General features: G+C 34.0%; 1 protein-coding gene across 6 annotated transcripts in view; it reads right to left on the bottom strand.

Annotated features, from left to right (window-relative positions):
- Window positions 1–13,462, bottom strand: part of Dscam4 (Down syndrome cell adhesion molecule 4) — a 180,072-nt gene that overhangs the window by 9,428 nt on the left and 157,182 nt on the right. For all 6 annotated transcript variants that reach the window (XM_085197069.1, XM_085197072.1, XM_085197073.1 and 3 more), the window contains exons 13-30: window positions 13,135–13,296; window positions 11,695–11,994; window positions 11,250–11,369; window positions 10,443–10,616; window positions 7,956–8,106; window positions 7,631–7,781; window positions 7,422–7,551; window positions 7,100–7,267; window positions 6,324–6,454; window positions 5,910–6,120; window positions 5,408–5,554; window positions 4,994–5,149; window positions 4,411–4,550; window positions 3,725–3,881; window positions 3,333–3,510; window positions 2,394–2,584; window positions 1,896–2,081; window positions 1,302–1,438 (exon numbers count right to left, since the gene is read on the bottom strand). In XM_085197069.1, the coding sequence (XP_085053195.1) occupies window positions 1,302–1,438; window positions 1,896–2,081; window positions 2,394–2,584; window positions 3,333–3,510; window positions 3,725–3,881; window positions 4,411–4,550; window positions 4,994–5,149; window positions 5,408–5,554; window positions 5,910–6,120; window positions 6,324–6,454; window positions 7,100–7,267; window positions 7,422–7,551; window positions 7,631–7,781; window positions 7,956–8,106; window positions 10,443–10,616; window positions 11,250–11,369; window positions 11,695–11,994; window positions 13,135–13,296 (2,990 nt within the window). The remainder of the gene's footprint in view (window positions 1–1,301; window positions 1,439–1,895; window positions 2,082–2,393; window positions 2,585–3,332; window positions 3,511–3,724; window positions 3,882–4,410; window positions 4,551–4,993; window positions 5,150–5,407; window positions 5,555–5,909; window positions 6,121–6,323; window positions 6,455–7,099; window positions 7,268–7,421; window positions 7,552–7,630; window positions 7,782–7,955; window positions 8,107–10,442; window positions 10,617–11,249; window positions 11,370–11,694; window positions 11,995–13,134; window positions 13,297–13,462) is intronic.

The following is a 13,462-nucleotide window of genomic DNA, read 5'->3' as shown; positions in this document are numbered from 1 at the left end:
AGATTTGCACTGAGACGTTGTCCCCTTTCTCCTCATTACAATTTTTCCGTAATGTTTCAAAGGTTGTCTGGTGGAGATTGCTTAAACCAATAAGACCGCCTTTGCATACGTGTTTTTCTTTAAATTTTATTTGTGTTGTTCTTTCTATATATTTCTTTTATGTGTGCAATAAAGTATATTCTATTCTATTCTATTCTATTCTAAATTTTATTTATATTTCTATCAATATAATTATTTTTTTATATTTATTTTTTTAGTGTATTTTTTTCTGTTTTCGGATTCTGTACCTCGAAAGCAATAAAACAGAACCCTTATAGGATCTTATATAGGACTTAATACTTAAATATTGTAATAATAATTTAATATCAAATACGTTAATCGAATATGCAAATACTCTTAGTATAATAAGTACTAAAACATATGTTTAAATTATAATAAATAATAATAAAGGATGTTAATCCATTTATTATATTTGTATATTTTTACGTGAAGCCCTTGAAGTCCACATGATGGCAGGCTTTCTCAGGACATAAATTAGAGTCATTTTTAGCTACAAATGGAGACATATCTTATCTTAGAATATACTTGAAAGCATCGTGTTGTTTTAGATGGCTTACGTAAGTAATAGTGAAGTTAGTCTACAAAACAAATAAAATATTTACTAACGCGTGACATAAATTAAAGCAACATATATAAATAATGCATTGCTCTTATTTTGTTGGCAGGCGCTAAGCCTAAAAATCAATTATCATGAACTTTGATTGCTATGCTTTCACTACAGGCGCTATAAGTAAATGTTCCTAATTGAATCTATTTGTTGAAAAATTATAAGAAAATATTAAAAAAATACTAGTTTGGGATTTTTCCCTTTACATACACCCAATTACTTAACCGGATGCTAAATTTCACCATTCCAGGTCATCTGGAACTTGGTTAACATTAAGGTCTATAGGTCAGTCACCCCCCTAAAAATTAACGATTTTTGGACGTCATTATCTAAATAACTGTTTGAGCTGTGTTTATGAAATTTTATGCACGTATACAGGTAGGGGGTCTAAATATTTGAGCCAAATATGACAGCTTTAGGTGGAATAGTTTTTGAGTTACGAATAGGTAAAAAGTGGCTTCAAATGGTTCGTGTAAAATAACACACGGTGCTGCTCGCCAGTTCTGAAACCCAGAACTTGGCACGCGCTCCGCGCGTTTTAAATATTACTATTCATTTAAATTCAAAAGTGTGATATCTTAATAAGTTATAGAAAATAAGATAAGAAAACTGATTAAAAATGATATCAACAAACCTGTGACTGGCTTATCTCTCTATACTCTATAACGAAGTATAGAATACCACATCCACCATCGCCCCACGAGTCCAGCCACACCGTCACTGTAGTCGTGTTCAGGGTTATCATTTGCGAATGTTTCGGTTTTACTGGCACTAAAACATGAAAAATAAAATATATTTAACCTCGCACCTCAAAACGAAAAAACTAAACTCTTACAGCATCACTGTTGTGCGTCTGTCCGTTTGTAAATACCATTTATAGCAAGATGGCGTAAATATATCAACCTGAAATTAATAAACATTCAAGTCTTTGCTTTGGAGAACAAATATACCAAAAATTTTAAATCAACGCAATCAAGTTTTTGTTGCATTATATGGAATTCGCGCACAATTCTTTAGGACCTTCCTTTAGACCTACAATTATAAAAATTCGCGTGGAAATTTACAACGTAAATAAAGAAAAAAATCGAAAAGTCAAAATAATTATTTCATACAAAAAAATATATATATTTCATATGAAATGAGCGCTCATTTTGTAGTAACACTCAAGTTGTCTTGTCCATCAAATAATTTTAGATACAGATAAAATAAAAATTAATTAATTAATTACCTGTGCCTTTTGTATACGCATGTACGATGTCACAAGGTAGCCCAGTCCCAATACGATTGAAGGCAGTTATGTACAGCTGGTAGCGGGTTCCGCACCAGAGGTTTGGTAAAACATGCTCTGAAGTTCCCGCTTCCACTTGCAACTCCTCCCAATCCCCATGTTCTCGTTTATAGTTTATTACGTAGCCTAGAATTTTTTTGGGAATATTATTATGAAATTAAAGTATTGCCAGTTTTAACGCGATTAAGGTGTCTCAATTGCTCCGAAATATTATTTTTATCAACATAAGAAAAGTTGCAGTTGCAGTTTCTACTTTAATATATCTGATAGATAATTGTACTTATTATAAATTAACGAAATTATAAATAATAAAAAATAAATGATTTTTATATTTGCTATATTGAATTTTTGTTTGTATTTTTTTCTGAGAAATTAAAAGGGAAAAATAGTAATATCAGTAAAATTAAATATTAAATATTATTTTAAATATAATCATACCTAATATAGGACTGCCGCCATCACCCTGGTCGCTCCATTGTAAATGCAGAGAGTCGGCATAAGAATCGACGACCGCCAGCACAGGCGGTTGCGGCGGCACTTTAACTTCTACGCCATAAGTGACCTCGTCCCGTCCGTGAGCGTTTTCCACCAGACATGTGTAGTTTCCACTGTCAGCGTACTGTGTCATGCTGGGGACAGTTAAAAGGTATATTATATAAAGTACATAAACATACCACTATTTAAATATACAAGGGTGGAATTGTCCGCACCACTTTAAATGAAACCACAGTTTTAACTACTCTGTAAAAGCCTAATATAATTCAGAAAAAAAAAATATTCCCAAAAATGAAAAAGTTATTTTTTCAAACAAAATAAATAATAAAAATATCGTTTTAAAATAAAACGTCATTTGTAAAGTATAACATAGGCACGCACACACTTAACTGTCAAAGCGGCAACGTCGCATACGTATGTTTGCGTCATACGAAATACAGGTATGGATAAAAATCGTGAAATGAAAAAAAAAAACGTCCAAACTATTGAGGTACCTTAATAAATTTTTTTAGTTCTGGGTTTGAAATATTTTACCCTATATGCAGTTTCACTAAAAGGAGCGCTGCCTCTTCCACCCTGTATAGTAATTTTAGAACTATTCACATTGAAGCCAGTCGTGGCGCAGGGCTAAAAATATGTAACTGTAAACGCGAAAGATTGTGGGTTCGATTTTCAGGCGAAGAAATCGTTCAATTTTAATTTCATATCAAAATTCAGAAATTTTATCAAATTTGATATTTTACTTATACACATTCTTGCATATTAAATCAGCTTTACCTTTGGCTCCCGCATACAGCAGAGTGGGCAAAGGGAACCTAGTAGAATCCAGAGGGAGCCTACACTCCGACTCACTTATTATGAAAATAAAAAACGGAAAAGTACCTAATTACTAGAGTCCCGTCGCTAGTAACGTTCTTCCTCAAAGTGGATTCTAGCAGGGCGCCATTCATGCTCCAGGTGGTGGAGGGTATCGGGACTCCCACTTTATTACAAGCTAGAGATATGTTCTCTTTCCACGGCGTGACTATGCTTCTACTAAATGATGTTATTCTTGCAGGTACTGTAATTGTATCATTAATATTTATTTAAGTTAATTTTTATGTCAAAATTTTTGATATATCTGTAATGATTGTTGCAAGCAATAAGTTTATTTGAATTATTTTTTATTATATATATTATTATTTTTACTTTGAAATGATTTTTTATTTAGTTTTTCTTCCTTGTAAAGTGATACGTATATAAAAATATAAGTAAATATTAATATATTTTTTTACCAGTATCAGAAGGTAGTACAGTAACGACCCTGGTAGCGTCTCCTTCGCCCAATCTGGTGGAGGCGGACACCCAGAACTGATGCGTCGCTCGCGGCGGAGAGCGCGCCGTCTCGTGGGACAGCGTGCTCGGTGATAACATGCGTTTGTGTGTTCCTTCCTGTAAGTTTTTTATATAGAAATTTGTTCTTTACAAAATATAATAGTTGTGGGTTCGTTACCCACTAAATGAAATAAAATTATAATATTTTCATTTTCCTCGCTCTGGTACCGAGACAAAGGGCGGTGTTGAGTTACGCCACTTAACACGTAAGTCACATCTACCTCGTCTTTCGTATTCGGTGGAAAGTGAGGGTGGAAGTGTATATTGGGAATGTTAGCGTGAAGATAAAAAAATATATATTTCAGGTTTTTTCCTATTTTATGTTGAATTATGCAACAGAATAATTTTCATTTCATGTTAATACATTTTTTTAGGGATCTATTAAAAAAATACTGTGTAAAGTAAATGGAAAAGTTTATAGGTGATTTATTACAAACTTTTACACAGACGAAAACAACGGTGCCGCGTAAAAGCCTTGCAACCACTTGTTTATTAGAACTTACAGTAAACTTTACTAGGCGGTAACCAAAATAAGTGATTTGGTGTAAAAATATATTTAAATGGTAAAAACGAAAACTTTTCGTACCTCACGACCATCCTCAATAACGCTCATATAAAGCGTGTACCCCACGAGCACACCGTTAGGCGAGGCGGGTGGCAACCATGACACTAAAATTTTATTTCGCGAAGACACTACAGCTTTGATGTCAGCTGGTGCTGATGGAACTGAAAAAGAACAGTGAATGTCTCAAAAATTGGGGAGAAAGGTTCCCTGTGCTTAACCTGTCATAAGAGGGATACAGCAAAGCAATTTTTTAATAGATATTTTAAATTTAAAACCAATTTAATAAAATTACGGTTTTAAATGTTAAACTTTAACCAAAAGTTATATAGCTCATTTTATCTCCCGACACAAAAAGTAAAAAGTTTAAATTTCGCGTGTCAGTCTATCTGTCCGTGGGTTTGTCTTTGGCACCGTAGCTCCTGAGTGCAGGTTTTTGAATCAAAAGCCTAGTTGATTGCAGTGCTTCTTTGCTATGTTTCATGAAATCAGATTAGTAGTTAAAGAGCTACAAGCACCTAAGGATAATATTCTTTAAAAAAAGCTTGGAAGCTGTACAAAAAGCATTAATTTAAATATATTTTAAAATGTAAAAATAAATTTATACCATCTTCTTCAGTATGACAGTAGACAGGTGCCGCTCTCACGCCGTCACCTGCTGCGGTGAAGGCACACACTGTGACCGAGTAGTTCGTGTATCGACGAAGACCAGACAGAGTCGTGTGCAGGCCTGATATTTGCTTAGTTACTGCTTCTTCGCTTCCTGTAATGTTTGTTTTAGTTAATAAGTAATATTAATAGAATATTTTATTTATTACTATTTTCATTTATTCGCTTTGGTAGTAGGGCAAAAGGCGGTGTTGAGTTCCGCAACTCGATACAGAATACCTCAAAAATTCGGCAGAAATTGAGGATCATAGTGTCTGCTTCCTTCTGCCTGCTATTAGCGAGATACAGCGTAAAGCTGAAAAAAAGTTTCTTAAATTTTGTTTGGTTATAAACAAAAATCCAAAATACTTACCATACCAATCTGTGACTGGGGCGTATGTAACCCTGTACCCTTGCAGCACCCCGTTACGCCCACGCATAGGCGGCGGCTCCCACGTGACGCGCACCGACTGGGAACTCAGCGCGTTGCATTGTAGGGAACCGGGTGGTAAGCTTGGAACTGTGAGAGGAATGATATTAGAAAATGATGAAATTTATTTTTGTAAATGTTTATATTATATGTATCCCGCTTTATAATTCGTCTCTTAATTTTTTAATAATTTCACGACAAGCGACGTAAATGCTTCGCCTGCTTAAAGCTACCGTTAAATAATAGCTGAATTATACAAAATCTACATACTTATATACATTGTAGCCTGAGTATTATTCTAATGCATAAGCTATATAACTGTAAAGTTTCACCTAAATCTGTTCAGTAATTTTCGCGTAAAAGTGGTTATATTAATAGTATAATTAAAGTTAATTTCATTAAACATATACATATAGTACTCGCACAATCCAAGGTAATATCTCACCATCTTCCATAGTAGTGGCAGTAGTAGGCGGCGAGGCAGGTCCAGCTCCTCGGCTATTATATGCTTGTACGACTACTGCATAAGCTGCATGCTTTTGCAGACCAGACAAAGTGGTACGAGCACGCGCCACCCCAGTACCCTCCACTGTTCTGACAGTATAGGAAGCTCCTCCAGGACCACTTGCACTCAATATCGTGCTATTGCTGTTTAACTGGAAAAAAAATAAAGGAAATTTAGAATAAGCATTTTAGTTATCTTCGCCAAAATACTTATATTACTTAATATTTCCATTTTCTTCGCTCTAGTACAATAATAGTGCAATAATTTTATTTAGATACTTCATGTCTAAATAAAGTTATTATTTTTATTAGAAAAAATTAGTGTACTTTACAGGAGTTATTATATAGAACTTACTTCTTGAAACCCCACGTAGTATCCTAAAATGTTTCCATTCCAAAGATCTCGCTGCGGCGGGTCCCAAGTGACCGTTAACTCTGTTGAACTTTTGGCTTCCACCCGCACGTCTAGAGGTGGACCACTCGGTACTAAAATTTACATAAAACTTATTTAATAATGTGAAAAATATTGAGGAAATATTAAAGTAACGGCCGGGACCCCAAGAGTGTGGGTTTGTGCCCATGAGAATGAATTATTAAATATTTTTATTTTGTTGCTCTGGTAACAAGATAAAGTGCGGTGTTAAGTTCCACATCTCAACAAGCAATGTCGCGGAAAAATACGACGAAAAATGGAGAATAGAGTGCCTTAACATTAGGTTCCTTATACTGATCGTGTTACATTTATGAACCGATTGAAATTATACAAACACTAAATATTAAGGGAGGCTTATCAAAATAGTGAAAATTGTAATTATTTAATTGCAGTTAAGCCTCTTCTGAGATTAGCGGAACCAAACGTACAGATAAACAGTCAAAAATTCTAATATTTTGTTCTCATATATCTTCCACCTACAGACAATTCTTTACGATTCTATTATAACTATATTATACATCGATTGTGCATGTAAACTTTATTATCATATAATTTAATATCCTCTGGATCATTTGGAATTCAAACAATCGACATAGTATTTGGTTTACCAAACTAAATGCATCTAAACTAAACCTGTCGGTAACTTCTGTTTGGAGTTACAATGAAACTGGTATACCTACTCCAGGCAAATGAATTACCTTCTTCAGTTGTAGTAACTTGCACCAGCTGACTGGGCTCGCTCTGTCCGAGACGGTTTTCGGCAATTATTCGTAAGTGATATGATGTGGCGGGTTGGAGATTTTGGACACTAGCCGATGTAACGCTTCCAGGTACTATTACTTTTTGCGGTGTTGTAGGCCATGGCTCTGAAACGTTATTAAGTATAAATTATACTTTGTTGCTTAAGTACATATTACGAGGCGTTGAGTTCCACTACTCAACACACAATGACTCCAGCATTTGGCAGAAAAGCGGGAACGGAGGGTCTTAACACCAGGAAAAAAATATTATGTAAGTTACCTGGTGCTTCCTTATATTGTACTATGTAGTTGATTATAGGACTATTCCCAGCATACGGCTGAGTCCAGGATATTTGGATAGATCGTGATTGTTGATCTATGATTCTTATGTTTTTTGGCATTTCTGGAACCTGTCATAAAGTTAATTTAAATTATTAATTGTAATAAATGTAAAAAACTAAGTTGATAACATATGGGGTCGATTCTTACCTCTTGGACTACCAAGTGTATTAACATTTCGTCTTGGCCATACGCGTTTGAAGCTCGACATGTTAAGGCTCCAGTGTCTTGTCGATAGGTTTGAAGTATACTCAGTTCAGACACCAGTCCATCATCTAATACTTGCTCTCGTATTGTATATCTAAGGGTTTAGTAAAATAATAATGTTATATATTTTTCGAACTATATCAAATTTAACAGTTTATTATTTGGCATATATTCTCATTATAAGAACGGCACCAAGTTTTCTTTGATTGTGAATTCTATGCCTTTCGATCGAATGAATCAATGCTAGAAAATACAAAAAATTAGATACCTCTGATCCAAATGATGAGCAATCGTATGATGATGAGGGCTGCGCCAGCTAACTTCGAGGGGCGCGTCACCTGACGCAGCACATTGTAAATGCGCTGCTTCACCAGCAGTTACTTGTACTGTCTTACTCTTCATTGGGAATCGAGCAGGCGCTATAAACAACATTTAATAAAAACATCATTGGACGTAAAACAATGAAAAAGATTAACAAAATCTACTTAAGCTTTGCTCAGTTAACTGTGCTAGTGATATTTAAGTTCACAAGAGCACTGGCAGTATATACAGAATAAAATTGGTTGAATACGATTGGCCCGAAAGCTAAAATGTTTACAAACTGCCCGGAACGTGACCGAATCGAGGTTCGAACTAAGGAAACTATACGAGTGCCAAAGCACCTAGAAACTTGTTAGTTTTGCATAAATCGAACCCATGTTTTACTTTGGGCTCCGAGTAATCCTCGTCAATATTTACGATAAGATTTGTTTTGTTCCTTTTTAGGACGTGGGGAAATTTTGTAATTTGCAATGTTATTGAGGTTGCCTTGAAGTTTACGCAATTTCTTCAAAATTATCCAATTTTCTAGACTTTACTGGTTACCAGTGCACTGTATTTTTATTAAATAAAAATATAAATTGAAAGATCGTCCATAACGTGATTCAATATAACAAATGTATTTACACTGTAATTTAATTAAGCTCTTGTTCACGTTGTTGTTATTTGATCGTCTCCACGAGTATAATCCTCAACAAAGGCGGGCAGGATCGCCAAACACGAAACCTTTCCCCCCAAAACTAACGTAATCAGAGTGCGATAAATTACTAACATATATAGTTTTAGACAGTTTGCGGAACGTCAACGAAGTAGGTAATGGATAGAGATATATTTGCTCGACAAAAGCCAATATCGTCGAATACAAACACGTACACGAAGTTATTCTAGTGGAAGCCAACTGTCTCGTTTTCCAATAAAGAGGAGACGTATTGCTACGTAGGACCATTGAGTTTTCTGCACAGACGCGCACGACTTCCGCCGATCACTGTTGAGCCCTTTGTTGCCTTTCTGGTTTGTGTCTAATTATCTTATAACATATGTTATATGGAAGACGTGACGATCGTATATTATACCGTGGAAGTATATTATTATAGAGTACTAGCGGCCCGCCCGCGGCTTCGCCGGCGTGAACTACGTTATTATTAAATTCTGTCTCCATGAATACCTCCTAGCATTTTTAGTAACGGAGTTTCATACAAACTTTCGACCCCAAAAACAACCCCTTAGAAGTCGAATATTGCAAATTCCCGTCTTAGGGAGCACCTACGTCCTATAAATAACTCCTATGTAACATGTAGTTTCTGAGATTTCGTGATGAGTGAGTGACCTTTTGATTATATATATATAGAAGACTAGTTTTTACATGATTTTTTAAATTATAAGCAAAACAAAGTAAGCGTCAGTCAGGCCAGTCGTGGCGCAAAGGCTCAGGCGTGTGACTGTACGCGAACGGTTGTGGGTTCGATTACCACTTGAAGAAATGAAATATTTCATATACATTTTATCTTTTTATGATATGTAGCATACTTTTAATAAGTAAAACGACCACGCAGATAGAGTTCTTAAGAATAATTTTCATTATTAATATTGTATAAATGATATAATAATAGTTATTAATGAAAATTGTAAAATATAAAATCTTCGATATATATAAGATTTTTTTTTAATGTCCTACAATTAAAATACAATAAAAAAACTAAAATATTATTAGATATTTTTATCTTTTTTTTATTAGTATAAAATATGGGCTTTTTCCAAAGTACCACGTGAACCACGTAGCTTAGTATCAGCACAAACATCTATGTTAAAATACCTATTTGAATTAAAGTTTAAAATGTCTCTGCTATGCTATTTAAGCGTTATTAATCGATCGAATAAAATAAAATAAAATCTTTCTCTATCATTTTCTTGCAAATGTATTTTTTTTGCAATTTGAAAAGTGTCTGCGAGTTTAATGTGTAAATTTTCTTCCAGGCAGTATTAATTTTAAAAGTCAATATAGCAGTAATGGTAGAAAAGAATTTTCATTTAAGCATCGCGTGTCCGCCGTCATAGAGCCAAGTATCCGTACATTCCAGTGGTATTTATAGAATATCTACAAAAGGACAGCATTTCTTAATGCCTTTGAATTTTTCTTTCTCTAATATAGATCAAATTTTTTGTTTTTCCTTTTAAATTTATAGATTTAAGATGTCTAATAAAAATAACTATATAATTGTTTGACATAATTATTGAGAATTATTTTTTCTTAATATTTTCATTGCAACGCTCTGGTACTAAGGCAAAAGCCCGGCGTTAAGTTCCGCCACTCAATTTTAAACACTATGCTCCCTCTGCGGACGTTCCGAGAAGCTGATTTATTTTTTTTGTATTTACTAGGTTTTTTGAATATTAAAACGTAGAACTAGATAATTTATTACATTTTAAAATGACTTACCATTAACTTTTAGAAATATAAGTTTACTGAGTCCTGCCCCTATGTCGTTACGGGCCTCGCAAAGGTAATGGCCTTCGCTGTCCTTTGCAACACGTTCGAATACCAGGGACCCATTCTCCAAAACTCTGGAGCTGCCTTCAAACATGAAGTCCTTGTACTCTCCAGGAGTGTTACCTAGATTGCAATTAAGTACTTAATTATGTTGGTTGTGTAAGAATTTTAAATAATATAGACTAGTTTTCGACATGCAGTTAGATAAAATAATTTTTTAAAAGCGTATAACATTTTGAAAGTAGTGGCATTTGAACTTGCGTCTCTTGGAAACCGTCCAAGAGGCGCGGATTCAAATCCCAAATATTTATTATTATATATTCTTTATTGCACATTAAAACACATAGGAAATACAAAATTAAAAGTTTAGTTAGCAAAGGTGGGCTTATTTCTAAAAGAAATCTCTTCCAGCCAACCAATGGAAGTGGGTGGCTGTCAAATAGCGGGAAGAGAGTACATACAGTGCAGTTATCAAAGGAGAAAAAATCACTAAGAATTTAAATAAAAAATAATAATCACAAAAAAGAGTAAATACATATCCAAATACATAAATAGATACATATACACTAAATTTATAAATACAAACTATATATAATACATATATACTAAATTTATATATATATTATACGTTTCAAAAAAAAATATTTTTTTCCTAATTGTGGAATAACACTGAAAATATAAATTATTATATTGAAAATAAAAAAATATTCTGTAATGTAACAATTAAATAATAAGTAATAAATAAAATATTCTTACCAACAGCTTTTTTCCACGTAATATTAGGTTTTGGATATCCGTCAGCTTGACATTGAAGAGTTACGTCTTGTCCTGCTGCAACCGCCACATCACTGGGCTCCAACCTCCATCGAGGAGGTACTGTCATAATATTTAATAAAGAATACAAAATTTAGATTTCATTTTTTTCTTCGTGGCGCAATGACTATCAACGTGACGGCTGTGAGTTTGATTCCCAGTCGAGGGAATGAATGATTACTTATTAATATTTCCATTCCTTCGGTCTGGTAAAAAGCACAGCGTTGATTTCCGCCATTCAACACTCAATGTCTCGAACATTCAGCAGAAATTGGGGAACAGACGAAGACGTCTTAGCATTAGATTCCCTCTGCTTATCAGCTTAATGCAGGACACAGCTTAAAACAAACCAAAAGATATTTCAGTATTTTTGTAAAAAACCACGTACCATTAACTGTTAACGGCACAGTAAACCTTTCAGAACCAGCGACATTTGATGCTATGCACGTATAGTTGCCACTATGCAGCGAGGTAATATGCTCTATCACTAAAGAAGCACTGTACTCGTCCATCCTTCTAGTTATAATACCACTGGGGGCGTACGGCGATGACGTCACAGGCTGTCCATTTTTCTCCCAACGGAATGCAATCGGCAAATCGCCCTCCAATATCTGACAGGAAATAGCCGCTCTCATGCCCTCCCTTAATAAATTCGTCAAAGGCTGAATTGGCAATATCTTCGGTTGAACTGAAAACATGATATATGTGTGCTGACCGAGTCGACCTTAATCTTAGTTCTAATTAATTTCTTCAATAAATTAATTTTTCTTTACCGTTTGAAATTTTTTAGTACCATCTTTTAATTTTAGGTAATAGAAAATTTATACTATTTTTTATTTTATTAGCCTATTAACCGAGAAGTCAGAGCCTTAGAGGATATTAAAAAATGGTGAACGTGCTAAATTTAATGAATTACTGCTGAGTAATATCGTTCTTCTTGAATTTGTGATTTTATGAATATTTAAATCTTGTTGTAGCAAATGAGAATCTTTTACTCTAATTTGGCTTTAACACCAAAATTGAAAAAAAGCGAAAAAAGTGTACTAACCTTGTTATAATAGCATAATTATTTAAAAAAATACATATTTTATAATATCGTCGAGTGTAAACCTGTTAAATACGCTGTGTTGATATTTTTTTGTACATTTTTATACTATTCTAAAAAGTAAAAAAAAAAATCGACTTTTGCGTAAAAAGTACCTTCTCATAATATACATTCATAGCTTTTTAAATACATTTTCTGTCTCTTCTCAGAATTTGCTGGATAGGCTGGTTTATATTCTAAACCGACGATAACTTTCATTAATAGGTAAGCATTTTTTATAATATTACATCTAAAATAAGCAAACAAAAGCACAAACCCAGGCTTATCAAATATTTTCAAATGTTTTCAGCCAACATATATTATTTACAGTATGTTAAAACAGGCATCGTAAAAACAAACATGGCGGCTGCGGGTGACGTCTCTTAGGATTAATTAACGATAATTGCCATACCAACGTGTGCCCACTCGGCTTTCACTGTAAGTTTGCTACGTTCATTAATATATGATAAATTATATGAATTATATGAAGCTTAAATATATCTTTTAAATAGTTGATATTGTTTGAAACTAGTGAAAAGAATAAAAAATATATATTTTAAAAACCTAAGGTCGAAAACTTTTATATCTAATCTATACTTCTTCTTAAAAAAAAAAAAAACTTAAATTCGTTCAAATATCTGTCATCGTTTCTGTCAATTAGAATTTTTTATTGCCTAACCAATAAACAAAATACTGAAAAAGAACCTTAACTTATTAAAATAAAAGGAAAATTATATATCCTACCTAATATCTGAACTTCCACGTCTCTCCTTGCAACATGTCGCTGTCTGTTCGAGGCTTGGCAGGTGTAGGTGCCAGCGTCTTCGCCGCGCTGCGTCTGCTCCACTATTAGGGTGCCATTGGGAAATACCTTCTGCCGTCGATTTAACGGTAAAGATTGGCCGTCTGTTGATATATTATATAAATTATAATGTTGTTTCAGTATTAATATTAGAATTTAATTTTAATTCCATATTTTGTAGTTGTATGCTGTTTCTTGCATATAGGTAGGCAGAGGGAGCCTAGTGTTAAAACATTCCGCTTCCCACTTTTCGCCAAATACTGGTAGCAT

This window comes from Heliconius melpomene, chromosome 14 (assembly GCF_056956725.1).
Source record: "Heliconius melpomene rosina isolate 202511_hmr_F chromosome 14, ASM5695672v1, whole genome shotgun sequence".
NCBI classification, from domain to species: Eukaryota; Metazoa; Arthropoda; class Insecta; order Lepidoptera; family Nymphalidae; genus Heliconius; species Heliconius melpomene.
Note: the sequence above shows the minus strand (reverse complement) of the source record. Positions and strands in the feature narration are given on the sequence as shown.